Genomic DNA, 21,824 nt, shown 5'->3' on the forward strand with positions numbered 1-21,824 from the left:
TTATTAACTCTTTATGTACATGTCAAACATCCTATCAGCAGGTCCAAAATTAAAAAGTGGACTGGACCATTCACAAGTTCATTGCTCATGAAAAGATCAATGTAATGTTTTTGTTACATAAGCAGTAAAACCTGGTGTTAATTTATTCAATTGTAATTGTAACTATGAGAGTGTACAAATGTAGCCAAATAAAATCTTACTGTTCATTTGGTTACATGTGTACACTCAGAGTTAAATGAATACTGGGGATTTTACTGTGTAAGGACACAGTCATAATAACAACATTAGACCAGCCTCATTTAACCCCTCAAGTCTTTCAATCTAAGAATGACAAACCAAGTGGAAAAAGAGAGTAGTTCCAATGTCAAGCATATCTGGCTGGAAACTAAAATCGGGCTTGTTTACTGTTGTTAAGCATAAAAAAAGACAATTTGCCCTCAAATTACATTACAGTCCCTCTCAACAAAATTTGTAAAGCAACATACATCAACATTTTAGCATTTACATGACATCTTTCTCTTTCTTAGGCCTACATTCACACATGCACATGTAGACTGCAGAGGAAACCAGTACCAATCTGCTCATTGGGGGCAGTTTTGCATATTAAAATATTTTGTCAAGCATAAAAAATATACAGTTTGCCCACACATGACATTACAGCCACAATGAATGAAATAAAACTTTTAAGCAACATACATGATTCGCAGAATTAAACCAACTTGGTTTGATTCGATATTTCTTTAGTTTTTGCTTTTTAAACCGGTTTCTTTCCCCAATTTAGTCGTTATGCCAATTATTTCATCCCCAGACACATTTCTGTGTGTTGTCACTGCTGTTGTATCCTACTGACTGACTCACCTGCCAGTGAGAGCCTCTACTCGTCCCGCCCAACACTCCCTAACCTCGCGTCACCAGACTTTCCACCTCTGCGGACAAGCGCCGCCCCCGCAGTGACAAATATCACCCTCCCCGCCAAGGCTTCCCTCCCCCAAACAAAGGCCAATTGTGTTTGTATCGCTCGACAAAGCCGGATGCGCCAGAGTGGATTGAAACCAACGTGGGCAGCTACTTTACAAGTACGCCGCCCAAGCACCTTCCTTTTGCACAATTTTAAAGCCTGCATCACAATCATCCTGGCTCACCTCTGTCTTTTGCTCTAGGCTCATTTATGTGTTCAAAACGCAGTCAGATCACTGTCCTTGTTGTCAGTTGTTTTTTCCTCGGACCAGATGGCACTCCCGGAGAACTGCTTTAGGTCTATCAACAGGCCAGTTCCTCCACTCGCTCCTCCTCCACTCTCCCTGTTTTCCTCCTCCTCCTCCTCCTCCTCCTTCTCCTCACCTTTCTCCGTTGACCCGCCCTCTGCCCTCCCCATCACCTCTCGCTGGCCCCTGAGTTTTGCTAGCTCCCTCAGGTCACAGCCATCCAAACTGGAGTAGTCATCCGATGTCGATGAATCTTCATCTTCTCCCTCTCTCTCATCTCTGTCGTCCTCCGCTCCTGCCTCACTTTCACCCCCTCGGCTCGCCCTCTCCACATCTCTCCCTCCACCACGGACCTCATGCATTTCCTCTCCGTCCTCCTCTTCGTCATTCCGAGGCCACAAGTGAATCCCAAGGCAGGACTGCAGCCCCATGGCTGCACCCCTCACACGGTCCCTGACCCCTCCCTCCTTATACACCATACGGCGGACAGTGTACTGTCCGTCGGCGTCCCTGTTCAACTTCTTGTAAAGGAAGATAAGTGCCAAGATCAGGACGAAAAGGAAACACAATAATAATAAAACTGTTCTGTCTGTTGCGTCTGTTGTTACGTCTGACATGCCTACAAGACAGGGAGAAGAGAGAAAGAACAAGAAAAAATAATGATTGTATTTCTTTAACGTCTGGTCGAGGACGTTGATGAATAAATAATTGATTTAAAATGATAAAAAGGATATTGGGATCCACAATGGCGTGGTTCCAATGTGGATCTTGGACTTACTGTGGCTAGTCTGTGACGTCTGTCATCTATGACATAATTATCTATGACGTGACATATGGCATATTTGGGCAAGGCTTCAGCCCGATCAAAGCCCCATTGACATCCATTATAAAAAGTTAAATATTTCAAAACATACACAAAATTACTGGAGGTATTTCTTTGGTCTACTGTACTGTGCATATGAAGTTTGCACACTGATCAATCCAGGGGTTTGCGAGATTAGCTCTGGACAAACACACACACACACACACACACACACACACACACACACACACACACACACACACACACACACACACACACACACACACACACACACACACACACACACACACACACACACACACACACACACACTCACTTTAAATAATAAGCAGAGATAATTGTCTCATGAATGCTTACAACCCCAGTGTTAATCACAGCATGAACTTATCTGTATGTTCAAAGACTTGATCTAAATTATTAGGTCAGATGAGCTGTAGAAATATTCTGTACCTTCTCACAAAGTTTTCTGCAAAATGAAATAAATCCTAATGGTGTGACGTGGCAGATCTGTATTGAATTCTGCTGTTGAAATCCAACTTCTTTCAAAGAAAATGTGATGTATTCCTCAGGAGGACATTCAATGGAAGATGTATATCCAGGATCTGAAAAAAATATGTTCTTGTTTAGAGAGGTAACAAAGTAAATTCCAAGGTAATTGCTGCTGTCAGTAACCAACTTTGGATGTCCTATCCTATATTAAAATTGGCTAATGGGTGGGCCGCCGGCCGGCGGACAGCCCTGTCTCTATGACTCAGACATAATTGTGCAATGAGAGAATGTCGCTGTAACTCAACCATGCAATATCTTTGGCAATAACATAGATAGCGGCATCAGTATGAGATTCACTCAGTGAGGCTCTGGCTGTTGATCTCATATTGATTGCGGTTATGCTTTAAAATCTTAATCTTAATTCTGACAGTAGCACCTTCAACTTTTACCACAGTACTGATGAAAGTGTGTCCTGATGGCACTGAAATGCAATTGCATCTTTTCTAATATCATGATCCTCCACATTAAAATACCTTCTGATCTTATAACATATAGTCAGATGTATAATTGGAACATGTGATACTAGCAAACAAAAAATATAGTAACAGCTATAAATACTCACTAGTGTTGGAGATGTTGTACCACTACTTACACAGGATATCCAAGTATGACCCTAACTGTGTGCATGACTAGAAACTGTATGAGACAGGAAACCAGCAAACGCTCGCACACAGTTTTGCTGGTTTCCTGTCTGAATGTCAATCAGTCAGCCCAAAATGTAGTTGCATGCGGATATACACCACCACAGTGAGAAACATTTTGAGATAAAAAATATAGTATAAATATTTGTATTTATAAAATACGTATAATATACTGTTATTAAATAAGTTTGAGGCTGAACAAAAAAAAATATTGTTTGCATACAAAACATGATTTTAACAACATTTAAAAAAATCATGAATTAACAAAATGAACAACAAAAAAGATAGCATATGAGTATAGCAGTTCAAAATACCAAAATATTCTTACCTAATTTGTTGGCCTTTACTTTCAGGAGATGATATGCGGTGACAGAGGTAGAAGACTCTGATCTGTGTGGGTATGAGAATACATCCGAGTATATACTGTGTGGAGTGTGTGTGTGTGTGTGTGTGTGTGTGTGTTTGTGTGTGTGTGTGTGTGTGTGTGTGTGTGTGTGTGTGTGTGTGTGTGTGTGTGTGCGTGCGTGCGTGCGTGCGTGCGTGCGTGCGTGCGTGCGTGCGTGCGTGCGTGCGTGTGTGTGTGCGCATGTGCGTGTGTGGGCTGGTGAGAGAGAGGGTGTGGGGGGATGACGGGATAAAGACTGGTAGATGGTGATCTGGGTGCTGATAGGTGGAGAACAGGAAGGAGGGTTAGTAGATTTTGAACAGTAAGTGACAAATCAATGTAAGATGTTTGGTGCAAACATGTAAAGACTAACATGTGAAGTGCACCGGAAGATTAAAAAAAACATGACAAAATTCTTCTTCAAAATCCTAGATACCAGTTCAACAGTTATAAACCAAAGGATAAAAGTTTTACAAGCCTACAACAAAAACACTGAATGAATCAGTATTGATGTTAGAGCAGGCCTTGTGCGTTGGATACCACATCTACGTGAAAGTAAAAGTAAAAGTAAAAATGTACTCTTTCAGAGTTAAATCAATGCTGGATTTGTCTGTGTATTAGACTGTCATCTGCCTATCAGAACAGTACCTAATGTAATAATTTCCTTTGTCTTTTCATTGTGGTGCCAGTCAAAACCATGAACAATCCAGACTTCTCAGGTCATCTGATAACATTCTGCACCACATATCTGGAACAAACTACGAAGAAAGAACTACAGCCAGTTATTTTAAATCAAAGCTAAAGTCCTTTGCTGCTGCCTTTTACAGAGTTTTTTTAAAATAATTTCTTCAGTGCTGTAATTGTATTCTCTTATTTGTATGTTTTCTTTTAGTCTTTTTGATTATTATTCAAATGTCCTTATATTATTTGCTTTAAAATCTCAATGCTTAATGTTTTCGTAATGTACTTTGAATTGGCTTTTTGTTGAAATGTACTATCTGTCTTTCGTGGGGTCGCTACACCACCCCCTCCTTTCTGAAGCGCGCCCTCACACTACTCGCTTCACTGCTCGAGTCCCTCACGCAACGGCTCGCTCCACCAGCCCTCAACAACTTCTGACGCCAATGTAACTTTTCGCACCCCTAGCTGGAATTGAACCCCAGTCCCCAGACCGGCAGTGAACAGGCAACGCCAAGAGAGCTACATCAGTTGCCTCAACAGTGCCTCACAAGTGGGCAAACCAACATAAGTAAACAACTTCACTGGCACTATGCCACCTAGGAACACGAAGAAGTAACCTCATGGCCTCGTCGTATGCGCCACTCTAAAAGGCACAACCGCACCAATGCAACTAGTCGCAACTTCTTGCAACACAACAGTTTTAAGGTCAACCACACCAATGCAACTCCTTGCAACTGCCATTGGGGATAATGGTTGCAAGTGGTTGCAAGTAGTTGCATGTTGCAAGGAGTTGCATGGCGAATCATTGGTGTGGAGTGGCCTTAAGCCTTTGCATGCTTTTCACTTTGTAAGAGGACCATAGATGAGCCGTATACAGGGGGGTGACTTATTATGCTCTGAACAGTGCACATTTTACATTTACAGAACACATACACATTTCCTTAAAAGCATATTGGCCTGAGCATATATTTTGCGACACTGTCTGAGAGGATATGTCCAAGATATTTAATATTTGAATTCCCTAAAAACACCCACATTGGATCTCAAGTCCAAAGAGTACAATGCTGTTAGGCTACATTCACTCAACGTTCACTGTGGTCAACACCTTGAGGCCTCAAAGTGCTGCAGGAGTGTTTCTGGTTTTGCTTTTTACTCAAAAGATTTCAAAAGTGTTTCTTTAACTCAATGATCACCATTTATGCCTATACTGGTGGAATACTTTGCAATCCTTCAGTTCACATAAAAACATTGAAAACTGTCATGGGCTGTAGTTGTGAAGTTTTCACCTGACAGTGACAAAGACTAGGTTCAAAACAATGTTCAAGGCAATGCTACAAGTATACAGTATACATGAAACAGATTGACCACATCCTTTAGCTCTGTGGGCAGTCAGTTTCCACCCACCCTGTCACTCGCTAACTTACTTTTCAAACACTTGTAAGGAAATGGGCCTCATGCTATACTTTTACGTTTGATTTGTCCTCTGCTTTTAACACAACTCAACCCCATTTCAACAAGTTGGCTTTTAGAACAATTTAACTTGAATAACAATCTTGTGGGCTGGATTGATTACTTTTTAACAAATAGGACACACATAGTGATGGTAAGTGGAAATTTCGTTTGGCCAACGGCTCCCCGCAGGATGTGTGCTTTTGCCTCTATTGTACAGTAGTAGTACACAAATATGTGTCGGAGCAAGTGTGAAAACACGTGTAGGACCATTTTAACCACTCAAGCCCTTTATACTTTGAATGACTAACAGCGAAAATAGCTGATGTACAATCTCACAACGCATTGCTGTGAGCTTGTAGATTGTCTATTTCTGCTATTCTTGGGGAAAACATTGTTTGAAAATATTTGAATTTATTTTGTTTTTCTATTTCTTTATTGATGTATTGATGTCTTTATTGATCATTAAGTAAAATCACATGTCAGATACATACATTTGTAAAATGTACGCATGTCTGAAACACCATAATCAACAGGATAACGCAAAAAAGCCTACAGCGGTCCCCGATTTTAAGAAAACCTCTGTTAGTCTGCTCCAGGATAATGAGACCAACCAGGCATGCCATTTGGCCTACGCAAGACTTAACCTGCTGTGTGGTCATTTCCTGTTTGTTGCTTGGTACTAGTGTATGCTAGCCTGAGCTATGGTTAGGGAGCCTTAAGGTTAATTAAAAACAGAAATCGTCATGCTTCAGTTTGCACACCCATGAGAGATGCATACAGGTTGTATAACTAGGGTGTTACTTTATATGTGTACATGCTGATTACCTTATTTACTAATCTCTCAAGACAGATTCAGCAGCTCAGCAAAAACATTACATTATTTTATGGAATTGTGCCTAAGAACTGTACTGGTGCTTTGAAACTTCAGTAGTTCTGTAATATCATTGCACAGACACAGTATAGAATATCTTACTTGCGTTTTACCTTATTTAAAGGAGTAGTTCACCCAACAAATGACTTAATTCTATAAATTACACACACCATGAAGCATTGAATTCAGGGAGATTTTTTTTGTTTATGTCGCATTCCTAAGCCAAAAATGTGACAACCGGCGGTCTCTCCGGTAAGAGACTCAAAGAGTCTTCTTTGAGTCTCCTACCGGATAAATTAGCATTTTTATGCCGGTCATCAAATTATTGGCTCAGGAATGCAACAAAAATGAAAAAAATCTCAAATCACAATTTAATGCTTCATGGGGTGTGTAATTGATAGAAAACAAGTCATATTTTGGGAACTACTCCTTTAATCTAGTGTTGTTTTTTAAAGTCCTGATTATTTGCGCAATTGAAGTCTATTTTCCGTTTGTGAAATGTGGCACGATGAATGCCTTGTCTACTGCAAACCAAATCTGCATAAGGATACAAAAATAGTAACATGAATCTGAACCTAAACAGTGAACCTTAAAGGGTTAGTTGCATATTTAAATTTAAGTTAACTAGCAGAATATGATTAACTAGTAGCATTCATTTGGCCATGTCCTATTGGCTCAAGAAATATACTGTATATATACTGAAATATATATTATTTCATCTTCAAAACGTTATGTATTTGTGAAAATGTCCAGTATGTTAACCCTAACCCTTTCACATAGAGGGAACTCTATCTTACTGTATCCTAATAGAGCAAACAAAGCTACTCTCGTTAGTCAATGTTTGGATTATTGCTGACCATTCCACAAAAGTGAAAACTACTTATGTAGTACAATCTGACCTATGAGTAAATTCACCATAACTCCATGAACAGGTCGTTCATACAAACAGCACAATAAGAGGAACACATGTTTATTCAGTTTGTACAGAGTATCATTTGCTACTGGTTTACAACCACAAAATAAAGAATTAAGTGTCAGACAGTCAGTGCATAAATGAATTTCATTTTAGGCTACCCAATAAATCAATCATTCCTGACATGGAATGTAAAGGTTACAGTATCATTGATTATAAAGAGTGAGGTAACAAATGAAAAAGGATTAAAAAAAAGAAAATATAGTGTAACACAAAAAATATATATTTTCGCTGTTCTTTCAAAATAGCTTCTAGGAGCTTTAAATCAGGAAATGTGAAAGCAACAGCTGTGGCAAAATTAAGCCATAAGACTATAATGTAGGTGCTTAACTTGTTTCACTTCATTCACATTGTAAAAATGTCTCACTTCATTGTCACTTCCTTTTTTCAGTGCACTGGAATCACTTATTGAACCGTCTGAATAACATTTGTTTTAACTCACATGGTCAAAAGTCAGTAACAGGTTTCTTGCACCAATATAAAATCACTAGTTTAGAATGTTAATTCTTATGATGCAGACCTTTCTGTACTTCGTTTACCCATGTGAGGTTACAGAAATCTAACCTCTGTGACATCGCATTTGCAAAGTTGTTCTCTCGATACAGCGAGCACAAATGCTACCTTCTGTTTGAACATAAAAAAGACCACACAGATTTACAATATACACATGATTTCAACTACATATTCATCAATTCTCATTCATGTCCCACTATCAGCGTCATTGTTGTCTATTGGCAGACAGATGTTCCTACCCATCATAACGTTTATGAATTGATAATTAAAAAAAAAAGCACAAGCCAAAAATTAATGAGCCCACGTATGGTATGACACAATGTTAAAATTCAGCAGCTTGTCAAACATCCCTAATGGATTCAAGATATGTATCCATTAGTGATGTTTGTGCCATTCAGGGTGCCACACCCTAACCCTAAGCCCAAACATTGATTCAGAGGTAACTGCAGTACCGCTGTGATGTGTAAACTTTACCAAAGTCCATCAAAATTATGATTTTACCCAAGCTATTCATACATTTAAATCCAAAAGCTGCTCTATATGCACTCACAAGATGTTATTTTAATGCTCTAATAAAAATGCATTTAAGTTACAGTATATGCAGTTGACATCCCTTTTCACTCACAGCCTATCAAAGAATCATGGAAACATATTGTGGTCTTTAGTCCTTCACTATCGTTGACCTTGTTCTAGGCAACTGTGATTCACAGTTACAGTAAGTCACTAACCTACACTTCAAACTACATTCTCCAACACGCACAGCTTAAGGTACTGTTGATTCTAGTAAGGCTATGGTCTATGGAGTTTAGGAAGAATGCCCCCTTGGGCTCCCTGCTGTTCATACATCCCCGTCTTCAATGCGTGCCAACTGCCGCTCCAGCAGCTCGATTCTCTGGCTCTGAGCGAGCACCACCGCACGCAAGGCCTTCATCTCTGCTAGCAACTCGTTCAACACGTCGTCCTGAAAGCGAGATGATACCTAAGTAAAGCCTCACAAACTAGGTCAAATAATGAAGCCTTCTTTTGTCATTCACCTACCTCTCTCTTTGGCCGCTCCGTCCCGTCCGTCTCTTTGGCCACCTTGGGCTGTGGCACGACCTCTGGTTCTGTTTCCCTGGTTGTTGTGGGGGCAGTAGCGTTACCCGCTGTTGGCTGGGTTCTGTGCTTGGAGGCTGGTGCACTGTACCCACCACTCAGGGATATCAACAGGGGCGGGGCATCCTGCCCAGCAATCCACTGCTCCGCCAAGAGAGAAGCCTCCATGCTGGCTGTGTCTGGGTAGAGGTCTCCTTGGAACAGATCTGACTGGGGTCACAAGGGTAAATTGAATCAGAAGAGTTAACTGTGCACTTTGAATGCAATGCTATGCACATTGCACGTGTGTGGTGATATTCATGTTCCATTATCCATAATTCCTAGCATGTTTTATTTTATTAGTGTGGAGTCACAGCTTACCTTTCGTGGTACAGTCATGGAGATTGGTTCAACTTTCCTTTCATGCAGCTTGTAAAACCTGCAAAAGTGCAAGAGGAGATTGTGGCACAAACGTGCAAGGTTGAAGTGCAAAGGATAACATGATGTGTAATATCCAGGAATAACAACATATACAAAATATCTCAGAAAAAAATAGCTCACCTGGCAATTTCACACTTGTTCACATCTACACCTCTTTTACTGAGAAAACCTGAACCTCTCTGAGGCTCCTTGCTGCTATACAAGCTGAGGAAATGAAGGTATGGTGACTCATCTGTCACCTCAAAGTACCGGATGGTGCAGTCGCCCTGAATGAGAGGGACAGATTGGTAGGTTGGATCATGAATAAAAGCGACATCTTAGTGACAACAACTGAGTGAAATAATGAAACACTTCATTGTTGATGATCATCATTGTCTATGGACAATATTATCGATATAACACATTGACACTGAAAATTCCCCGTTCTGTCTATTTCAAACATTCTGTGTTCTTACAATTCCCATGATGCATTTCACAGGCGATTACCGGCCATACATGTTTATACGGTCTCTGGCTGCCATTACATCAACCTGATTCATATTCTTTGAAGTCAAGGTCACGATTTTGCCATAAATGGTGGAAAAGGACAATGTCACGGCCAACAAAGGTAGCGGCTAAAATCCAGGAAGTAAGGGTTGTAGTTTTCACTTTCACAGGTTGTATCTGAGTGGGCAAACAATATATAGAGAATGTTGAAATTGTTTCCCTGTATGAAGTCTGCTCAAACTATATCTCTGAGGAAGTGCAACTAAGTGGCTAGAAAGACAGATTTGCACCTTGTAAACAGCAACCGTATCTATCAACAGACTTTAAAACTAAAATGTGTAAGAAGCTAAATGTGAATGTACCTTTCCACACAGGTAGACCATATTTGTATCGGGGTCGTAGTAGGGCTGAAGAACCCCATTGCTGGTGTCCATCTCCTGAACTGCCATTGGCTCGGAGAGATCTTTCTGCACGAAAAACAAAAACAAGTTCAAGCTAATCTAATGTCCATAGCATAGTTTTGTGCCCCCCCCCCCTCATAAACACTGTACCCCTGAAACCGATAATCTCTCCAGAAGTAGGGCTTTGAGACAAATGCAATTTGGAAAACTGTGTGTTAAAAAAACAAAACAAAAAAACAGATGTGTTGCTTTTTTTCTCTCCAAATAATGCAAACCTCATTAATAGGATGTGCTTTGATAAATGTGCTTTCATTCAATATTTATCTGGGTTTACTGATGCCCAGCAGTTTCTAGTGGATACCACGTATATCTCCAAAATATAAACTGATCAGGTGATGGAGTCATACAGTACATACCGTGTCCCACAGAGCCACCTGTCTCTCACTCATACGGCTGAAGCCTGTAGTCAGAATCTTCCCATCGTTAAGGAACACGGCTCTCATTGGCCTGGTGCCATCGTGGACCTTCTCTCTCACCTAAGAGCCACGTTGCATACATGAGAGAATTGGGGTCAATTAGTGTTTGTTATAGTTGTGTGTAAAGGTACACACACATTTCAGGTTGGTTCGGTTTTAAGGTTTGTGGTTTTTAATTTAATTTATTTTCTTAATTAAACAATATTCAATATATAATAATATTAAAAAAATAAATACTAACAAGCAAATAGTAAACATGTTGGTCCCCACCAGCTACAAATAATATAATATGAATTGGGACTCCAAATTCTGGGTTTCGTAATAGATCCCAAACAGCAATCAAGAGGCTCTCTGTGTGCTCACTGACAGCTATATAAAATGTATATTACGTTGATAGATGAGTTGATATGAAATAAAATAAAACAACGCACAAAATGGACATGTATAAAAGGCTGATACATAAGCACAATAAACACTTACTGTAAATGTGACCTACAGTAATTAATAATCACAGTCGGCAAGGAACTTTGTCGTTTCTTCCTCTGACACGTTGATAGATCAGCATGGAAAGCCCAAAAACTCATATAGTTCTAATCTCCTTTCAACACAGAGGATTTTACTGGGTGGCTGTTGTAGCTTGGTGTGTGTGCTTAGTTATGTTCGTATGAACGTGGATTGGAGTTCCGCATGCAAAACAAGTCAGCTGTTGGAGTTTTTTTTTGCATTCGTTTGGTACACATTTAAAAATGGTTCGGTAGGAATAGTTGTACCCCTAGTTTGTTGCATGGTGCTTGTATGCTGCGTCTTCTCTATTGAATGGTGAATTTTAAGTGTTTATGCTGGTCTAGTAAGGTCGAGTAAGGAGAGTTGTTCCTATTTATTTAGTTCAACTTTTAATCCTGGCTTATTTGCTCCTAATTTAGTCCTCACCAATAACCTGCAGGTGTAAACAGCTACCTTCCCTGAGGTCCACGCTATATTCACCAGACAGTTCCTATTGCTGCTAAACAGGTGAGGCTAGTGCGGAAACAAGCACACTGACAATAGTGTTTGTCAAAGTGCCCGGCACTGCTGCCGGGAATCGAACCCGGGTCTTACCACCTGGATATCCCCCAATGATATGTATTTGTATACACAGAGACAGAAGTATAGTCACCTTGAGGACGGTACCCCTTCGGGGATCAATGACGCGTAGAGCCTTGTCCTTGCAGACAGTGCAGATGGCACTGCCATCCTTGTTCCAGGAGACGCTGTAGATCATGTCTGGGTGTGCGTCGCTCAACTGGTACACGACCTCTCCCGTGCCAACATCCCACACACAGATCATATTATCACAGCCTAGGTGAGTGAGGGAGAGAGACGACGAGCATGGTTACTTATTCTTCAAATTCGCCATTAACCACAGTTTTCAATAAGCTTGCTGCAACATGGTATTGTGAATAAACGTGAACATGAAACACAACATTGCATTGTGAGAGCTACCAAACTATAAAGGCCTAGTTATCGGAAAATGGGGTTTAGAAAAATCACAGGGTAAATTAAATGTTCTTTATTTCTCTCCTAAATGGATTTTCAGACCCCAGTTAGCCATATAACATTTAACATCAAGAGGGCAAATTCCTTATGTATATGATAATATACTTTTTTATGTGACCCTTAACTACATTGTGCTTTTAACTAGTATTGCATACTGTTAATTGCTGAAGAGAGAAATTCAATTCCTTGCCTGTATAATGCAGGAGGGATTGAGTTGGCTGTCATAGAACACCAACTGAGAAAGCTAAGAGCCGAGACCTCATACTCTCACTTTATGTTGGTTTGGTCTAATGTCAAATGCGGATCAGAATTATTTTTATTGCCAGGTAGGCTAGCACACACGAGGCAGTCGTCTCTCTGAGGTTGGTGCAGTACACTAAATAATTACATTAAGAAACATTTACAGTACACAGTAAGTTCTCAAAAATATTACGGTAACGATAAAAATAGGAACTAAAGACAATGAAAACAGAGGCAATATGGCAAATATGAGTAAATGAATATGCATTATTGCACTGGTAAGAACAGGAGAACTGTTGCGCCTTTCTTTGTCCTTTTGTTGAAGATTAACTGCAGGTGCGGTGGTCTCGAAAAACATAAAGGTAAACTGACAGAAGGAGACTCGCTCACTGCATGGAGGTATAGGAAAAACTCCTTAGATGAGACTTAAAGAAAAACATTTTTTTGCAAAAACGTTTTCAGTCCTCCCAGGACCTTCGTCAGTGCCATAGCACTGACGAAGGTCCTGGGAGGACTGAAAACGTTTTGCTTTTTAATCCACTGAGCACCGAGCACACTATGGGCATCACAAAATAAAGAAAAATGTTTTTCTTTAAGTCTCGTCTAAGGAGTTTTTCCTATACCTCCATGCAGTGAGCGAGTCTCCTTCTGTCAGTTTACCTTATTGCACTTGTACTAATACACAGAAGCCAACAATATATACTTTCAGCTTTGCACTCGTTTGTTTTACATACACAGGACTAGCCCACCCTCAAATCTGTGTTTTTGCACTATATATATATATATATATATAGTGCAAAAAAAAGAAGAAAATAACGTCGGCTAACGGGAAGCCGATGGGTCGACCAGGCCCGCCGATCGCCGGGGGGCATTTCGTCTCTCTTGGGGCCGCCTCGCGTCGGAAAAAACGGGCACTCCATGTTCCGTTTTTCTCACTTGTACTGGTTTCTCACATGTACTGTGACATACTGTATATAACTGTGTGTGTGTATGTATGTATATATATATATATATATATATATATATATTTATTCATTTCCCCCCCCCTACAAGTTTCCTCTATGGAAAATAATTAGAAGAATGTAATGGCAAACTTTCTGGATGACAATGTATTTACTTAATTTCCAATACAAACGTGCATTGTTACAATTTAGTAATTTAAAAAGTTGCAAGGGCAGAGTATTACATTCCATGAATACCAACCACTGGTTGCCATGATCAACAAAAAAACAGGTATCGGTTCAGACTTTTGTTCGAAGTTACTTTCCAAGCTGTTGATAAACTGGAATGGTGACTTACTACAATTATAAAAATGACAAACGTGCTAGCTCTGAACTTGTCCTTAAAATAGTCAGTCAGAAAAAGTAGTCAGTACCACCACACATGACAGAAGTTGAAGACAGCTGAGGTTACCTGCAGTTAGGAGAATGTGGAATGCTGTTGGATGCCATGCCAAGATCCCCACTCGTTTACTGTGATAGTCAAGGGTCACTGCAGCATCAAGGTCAGTCATTGTAGCAGTCAGGCCCCCATCGGGAATGTGCCACAGCTTCAAATAAGACAACGGTGAAAACACACTTGATAGTGGAGAACTGAACTGCCTTTTATTTCACAAAATTCACATGGAGTAGTACAGTTGGAACCTTTAATACAAGAGAATGATCAGTAACATTGCTGTTACAATGGCACGTTGTGAGCTTGTAGATCATCTATTTTCAAAACGTTCTGAACAATCTTAAAAAAATGTAAACTTTGGAATAACTTTGAAAATGTGAAATGCAAAACTTCTCTGAAGTGGGCCCCTGGCATCAATTATTTTCAAATCTGCGGTCAAATATAAATTTGGGGGTCCTTCACATGAACATTTTTAAGAATCACTGATAAAGACAGGCAAGACTGTTACCTACCCTTACACTGCCGTCCTCTGAGGCACTTGCAATCATATTGTCGTCATGAGGGCACCACTGGATGTCCAGCACAGGTGCAGCATGTGCATGAACAGCGGGTGCACACGGGTCAATTCTGCCACTCTATGGGGGAAAGAAGTGCCAATTTTACAATAAATGCAAGAAGCTTCCAGAACCGCTGATCCCACGATATTATATTATGCCCATAATAGCCATATACTGATAACATCAGGTATCTCCATATATGGGAGAAGTGGGTATAAACATAAATAGCACCCAGTGTTTAAAAAAAAATCTCAGAAACAGTGACAAAAAAGTGCCTTATCGTGCATATCTGTGAGCTTAGTGGGAAGTTGGTCGAATCAGCGGATCTCCAAAAAATATCAAACATCTTTATATATGGAATAGCTAATGTCATAATATGATGTCATATACTGGCCTACACACAGTACAATAGGTCTGGAATAACCGGCGTTGGAATGTTGTTATGACAGCCCAAGTCAAAATGCATGAGGGAATGAATCTTTGTACAGTTTGTGTGTTGGTCAGGGAATGTCCACTACACCACATTCATTTTCCAGGCATGTGTGCGTCCGTCCGTCCGTCCATGAGCAGCTAATCTCCGGCATTGCTGGACCGATCAGCGTGAAAGTGTGCACGCATACTCCTTCCGCCAAATAATAACCTCAGGCCAAAACTTTTCACATCGGCCTGTTTATATATATTTTTTATATATATATATATATATATATATATATATATATATATATATATATATATATATATATATATATATATATATATATATATATATATATATATATAAAATACTCCTGTTTGTGCCAAGTTACATTTTCAACGTTTTGCTGCTACTCCTACAGATTTTGTCCAAATCTGCCAGAAATCGATACACATTAACTCTGGGGTCATGTGATCAAGATCTATGAATCCGATTTTACAGATCCCATTCCAATTGGCTAAGACTGCCTTCCAATGTTTTTTGGAACCCTGGGTAATGGTTAGGCAACCCAGCCTGGCCGGACAGCACAATTTCCTAGTCTATGCTGAGTTGATTGATGCTGCATGCGTCTCACCTTGTTAAGTGGCACAACAAGGAAGGCCCCTCCTCCGCCTGCTTCAATGATGACAGCGATGAACTTCGGGTTCACCGCACAAAGAGGACTGTCCCATGTCACACGGGAGACCTTGACATCATCTATGCAATGCTCCGCCTTCCATGCCTGGGCGAAGACGTGACGAAACTTGCTCTGCCTGACCACACCTCTTCGGAAAGACATGACTGTGAAGAAAAATATGATGCTAGAATTACACAAATTCAGTGACTAGAAGAGAACACAGAATAGCGTATTAAGAAAGCGGTCCAACAGTCTTGCAACGACAAAAACTATGGAGCTAGCACAAAAACGAATTTCACCCACTGTTTTACACCTGTGATGTGATAATATGATGTAATAGATGATTCTGAATATTGGGTCATGCATGTCTGTGTCATAATTATGTGCAAACTGTTAAACCAAAAAATAATTAAATCAGTCCATACATAATTAACTTAAATCTATGTCTGATTCCGCCAACATAGCATGGAGGTGATTGTTTGCCACACTACATTATCGATTCAACAGATTGATGCAGTCACGAGACCTGCATCATGATAATGATGAGGAAGCAAGTATTTTTCCTAAGCAGCAGCAGAATGTGAGGAAGTTTCAAAGTTCAAGTTATGGCTCAGTGGACAAAGAAAGGGCCATGATCCACCTACATTTTAGGTGGATCATGGCCCTTTCTTTTTCTCTCAAGCAGTGGTCCTTGAGGGGGTTCCAGGTGGTCCCCAACTAAATGGTGGAGAGTTGGTAACCAAATGGACCCTTATAGATCTTTAACTCTTGAGAGCGTAAAATGAAACCAAATGGTCCATTTGGTTTCATTTTAGTCTCTCAAGAGTTAAATTGTTAAACATCATTTGTTTTGTTGTCTGTTACTATTTTCTTTGTGAGTGTTGTCTGTTTTTTGTTTTGTTTTGTTTGGATGTTGTTTATATCTTACTCTCACTGTTTGGAGATACTCTGTTTATTTGCTTATTTGCTTCAGTAAATGTCTGTACTACCTATGAGTATGTAAAATAACAAAAGCGAATAAACAAAACGTTTTTTTTTTTTAAATGTTAAACATCTGCATTACTTAATTAAATATTTGTTTTTATTTTTAATCAACGTGTGCCTCATTGCCTGTTATCTCTACAGGGTACCACATCAATACAGTATGGAATTGTGGACAAACTCGTATCCAATGAAAACAAAATATTTTAAGTCTTGAGTCTGAGAGTCTAAATCTCATCAAATGGCTCAAATGCCAAATAATAATGGACCTTGATATGAAAACGGTTGAAAACCACTGGCGTAAAAGCAAAACAAGGCAGGAGAACAAGGGGGGGTTGGGCCCACAGAACTGACCACTGAGGAAGGGCAGGGGAGGAGAATGTAATTCTATACCCACGGGGGTGCCACCTAATGCTTTACAGTTGTCAAAGCATGCTACATTGTAGCGTCTATCCAACGTGTTGCCACGTCTGCTTATTATAAGCGACTTTGGCCTTGTTTTTACGAAAATCTAAACATATTTTATGCCAGCCTTGCCAGGGAACCCCGTATCATATTTGTGTTCAAAATATTTCAAAGATATTCCAAAATCCCAATAAATATTTTTGAAAATAGCAGATGCAGATCCACAAGCTCACAACGGATGCGACGCGGCGTGTGAGCTTGTAGATAGGCTATTTTCAAATAGCCGTAGTCCTGGCTTCTTTTGGGCTTGTTTTCATAGATCTGGTTGCATGTTTCTCTCGTAAAGTCTGGCAACACTGCATCTATCTAACGTGTGATAAACGAGGCCTCCTTTAGGCACAGAATCCAGACTGATTAGTAGAGTAAAATGGAAGAGAACAGGCTTAACATCAGTATATAATAGGTGCAGCTCATCGGGAAGAATGAGAAAGGTGGTTTATTGTATTAAGAGTGACTGGGTGAGCATTGCAACAACAAAAGGACAACATAACCCCAGAATATAGGTTGGACAAGGAAAACACCCAAAACCAGACAGTTTGTCAGATCACTGATAACGTACTGTACCTCCTTGGTTTTAAGCAACCTCCCTCGAGAAAAAAAAGACGCCAAAAAGACTCGATCGTGAGAACCAGGAGGCCAATAAAATAATCCGTAAATTAATCCTTCCCTATATGTTGGAGAGGCGACTATAGCCGACCGACCGAGCACGGCGAAAAAAACACAAGTGTCGCCTGTTTATTGAATGAGTTAAAGCCTATGATTAAAAATCCTCACGACGGAGTAATGTCCATTTTTTTTCCTCCTGCAGGCCTGACTGTCACCACCAGTTCGGTAGTGCATGTGTTGTCGATAATATCGTGAATGATATATAAAAAGCTAACCTGCAATGGCATGCCCCCCTATACGTGCTTCTTCCGAACCAAATGTCGGGCGACAGACAAGAGGAGAGAGAACGATCGATGGACGAGATGAGGGGATTCGGCAGTGAGATGAGATGAGATGGGGGAGAGATGCTGACACAGTGCGCAGCAATGACAATGAATGTTGTTAGCGTTGCCACATTTCGAGAGAGAAGTAAGCAACCGGGTCTAGGAAAACAAGCCCCGAAGAAGCAATTTAGGTCACATGATGAGCACTTTAAACCTATTTGCTTATTTGAAAATAGCCGATCTACATGCTCATGCTTGTAGATCCGCTATTACTATTTACTCTCTTGAACTAAAATGTGGAACGTTTTTTTGGAACATTCTAACACAAATGCTCCCCTGGGCGCAAAACATTTCATGAAAATACTTGAGAACCAGTGGTTTAAAGAAAAAAAAGGGAGAAAGCAAGCCTAAATAAGCAACTACATTATAGAAACAAGCAACAACAAAAAACGCAACCCGCAACTACCAATATTTACAAGCAACTTTACAGAAAAACAGCCCAACGTCGCTTATAATAAGTGGACATGGCAACACTGCTTGTTCGTGTTGGAATGATTGTTGTCTACACGTCCCATTCCCGGAAAGGACCGCCGCGATGCGATTGGCTAGTTGGTGCACTGTAGCGTACACGGCAAACAAAATCATGACAGAACTTTAATGACGATGACGATGACGATGATGATGATGATGATGATGATGATGATGATGATGATGATGACGATGTGATGATGATTTCTACAAATATTTATTTTTCCTTTTTTCATTCATAATGTGTATCCATTTTTGTATTTTTGGGGCAGTGTAGCCGCCCCCTATAAGTGAGTTTTGGACACCGACCAAGAAATTTGTGTACCCCCTAACCCTTCCATTGTTAATGCAAATCGATACTTTTTTCATATCAGCCAATCACATTACAGCTAGTGTCATCACCACTAACTGTAATGTGATTGGCTGACTTTGCAAATTCAGGACTGTGATTGGCTAGCGAAACACATGACACATGTGCAGCCCTATGAATAGCAGTATGGACTTTAAAACAAGTCATTTATCCTTCTTTTAAAGTGAGTCATGTTGTGATGACCACACACCGCCCGCTTCACACTGGGTGTGATTTTTAGCGGCGCTAGCCGCTCTATACCTTTAGGTATAGAGCGGATATTAGCCCTCTATACCTGGCTTTTGCGTCAACGTTCTGATTGGTCAGGCTCGCCAAGGTTCTGATTGGTCAGGTCCGTCAACGTTCTGATTGTTCAGGTCCGTCAACGTTCTGATTGGTCAGGTCCGTCAACGTTCTGATTGGTCACTATTCATGACATCACTATGTTACTATTCATGACATCTCATTCATGACATCACTATGATGTCATGAATATGACATCATAGTTTTTAGCGGCGCTAGCCGCTCTATACCTTTAGGTATAGAGCGGATCCTGCTCTATACCTGACTTTGTCCGTGTTCACCGTCAACGTTCTAATTGGTCAGACCCGTCAACGCTCTGATTGGTCAGACCCGTCAACACTCTGATTGGTCAGACCCGTCAACGCTCTGATTGGTCAGACCCGTCAACGCTCTGATTTGTCTAACCCGTCAACGCTCTGATTGGTCAGACCCGTCGACGCTCTGATTGGTCAGACCCGTCGACGCTCTGATTGGTCAGACCTGTCAACAAAGTGATTGGTCAAGCTTCACGTGACACATGGCTATAAACACATTATAAACACATATCGATGACATAATGTATTCAAAGGCGCCGCTACCTTCACACAGGGTGTGATTTTTTATGTTGTGTTAGGGGGTTCCTGTGCCTCTACACCAAAGATATTTGGTGTAGAGCCTAAAATATTTTTATTAAGCTATGTGTTCAAGTAAAAAACCCAATGAGTTCAGATATTGTTAAAGGAGGAAACCAAAGGAAATCAATGTCCAGGCAGTTTAGTTAAAATTATATTAGCCAATTGTTTAATAATATTCAATGAAGTAATGTCCAGTATAAGATGAGCCTATGATAATACAGAATGAATGTAAGAAAATAAATGGTACAACCTGAAGTACAGCAAATACAACGAATACAGCAGAGCAACGAACAGCAGAGCTCTGGGATGAAAAACTAAAGTCCCTCTTACAAGTGAACCAGCAAGAAGGGCATGAAGTCTTACATGCTGTAGTCATAGGGGTTTTCACAACTCTCTCTATTCAAACACTACAGGTGCTGGGGCACACAAAGCGTATGTCTCTGTAATTAGGCACTTTGTTCTCGTAAAAATAAAACTATGTTGTACTATTCTACATTATTCTCAACAATTGCCAAATAATTGATGTTTATTGTTTTATTTTTATGTTATGATTACTTTGTATTTTTTGTTGTTAAATGAGGCGAGATTAACTTTATAAACCCAAGGGACTTTTTTAATCATTGGTTCTCAAAGTGGGGTCCGGGGACCTCCAGGGGTCCTTGAGGGGGTTCCAGGGAGTCCCCAGCAAAATGTGTTAATACAGCATCACAATCATTAATCCAGTCCATGTATATATGTATGTAAATTAAACATACAGTCTATGATGTAAAATAGCAGATATACAAGCTCACAGCGGTTCACTTCGTGCCGTGCGCTGCGAGTTGTACATCTGCTATTTTAGAAAAATCTGGACATTTTGAATAATTTTCAATAATTTTGAATAATTTTGAACTTTGGCCACAAGTGAATAAGTACAGTAAGTACATAAGTAAGAAAGTAAGTTTAGTTGCATATTTGTCTATCTGTCCTCTGAAACAATGGGTTTATAGTTAGTGCGAACTTCACTTCTCCCTTAAACTTGCACAAATGTATTTATTTCTGTGTACAAAGCACTTTGTAATTGCTTTTTAAAGTGCTTTATTAAGTTAGTTTAAACTAAAGATGATGGCTAATGTTGATGATACATGAGAAAAGAACATTAATAATGTATCATATTGATATCATATGCCCAACATCATGTATGGTATCGTGAAATTAGTGTATCTTGACACCCCTAACCCTCCCCATCATCCCCGTCCGATGTTTTGCTTTCCACATTGATAAGAACATTACTGTAGTCAGTCTTGCTAAATGAACAGTGTAGTATCTGTAGTAGTGGTAGCAGAATGGATAGTGTTCTCAACTTAGATGTGGGAAACCCATTGAATCCTGGTCAGATTGAAGAAAGTTGAATATTTGGTAACCAGTAGTCAGAGCTGGTGCCCCCCCCCCCCCCCCCTCCCCCCCCGCCCCCCATAGCCTATTATTTGATAATAAATAAGGCTATTTCACAAACACAAATAACTAGGACACCGTGTAAATTACAAAAGCCAAAATTACAATTTACAATTTTGGCATTTAGCAGGCGTGATTTACAGTAAGTAAGATACACTCAGTAATCTAGGATCATAGATAAACCAATAACCTTTCATCAGTCTAAACATTATAATAATATATAAAAAAAAAAAAAAATTATGTACATTGAAACTATACACACACTTGGGATGCCAGGTCAACAATGACCTGGCATCTGTCTAAATAAAATGCTATCTAAATTACATTTTAACGTTTGCATAAGACTGCATGGTCGTCAAGGCTAGAACATTTAAAACAAAACTATTATATATATAATAATATATAATATTAATGCATTTGTACTGGGTGTT

The 21,824-nt window shown here is 40.0% G+C and overlaps 1 protein-coding gene and 1 long non-coding RNA gene across 3 annotated transcripts; both read right to left on the reverse strand.

The window, feature by feature from the left end:
- Positions 1–1,699: 1,699 nt before the first annotated feature.
- On the reverse strand, positions 1,700–3,331 carry LOC311034584. Its single transcript, XR_014599600.1, has 3 exons — positions 3,140–3,331; positions 2,479–2,630; positions 1,700–1,824 (listed from the first exon to the last, which is right to left on the reverse strand). It is a non-coding gene; the product is annotated as an uncharacterized lncRNA (long non-coding RNA).
- A 4,230-nt stretch (positions 3,332–7,561) lies between these two features.
- coro1b (coronin, actin binding protein, 1B) lies at positions 7,562–18,273 on the reverse strand. Of its 2 annotated transcripts, none has more exons than XM_084042458.1 (11): positions 18,118–18,273; positions 15,749–15,954; positions 14,655–14,777; positions 14,161–14,296; positions 12,128–12,309; positions 10,912–11,031; positions 10,457–10,561; positions 9,729–9,874; positions 9,549–9,606; positions 9,132–9,398; positions 7,562–9,054 (listed from the first exon to the last, which is right to left on the reverse strand). In XM_084042458.1, exons 2-11 carry the CDS (start codon positions 15,950–15,952, stop codon positions 8,932–8,934), a joined length of 1,464 nt encoding a protein of 487 aa, XP_083898584.1. In that variant the 5' UTR covers positions 15,953–15,954; positions 18,118–18,273; the 3' UTR covers positions 7,562–8,931. The 2 variants fall into 2 exon arrangements, with proteins under 2 accessions (XP_083898584.1, XP_083898585.1); XM_084042459.1 differs by having other exon boundaries at positions 17,801–18,273.
- Positions 18,274–21,824: the final 3,551 nt, after the last annotated feature.

The sequence above is a fragment of the Gymnoscopelus microlampas genome (genome assembly GCF_963454915.1).
Source record: "Gymnoscopelus microlampas genome assembly, chromosome: 19".
Classification (NCBI taxonomy): domain Eukaryota; kingdom Metazoa; phylum Chordata; class Actinopteri; order Myctophiformes; family Myctophidae; genus Gymnoscopelus; species Gymnoscopelus microlampas.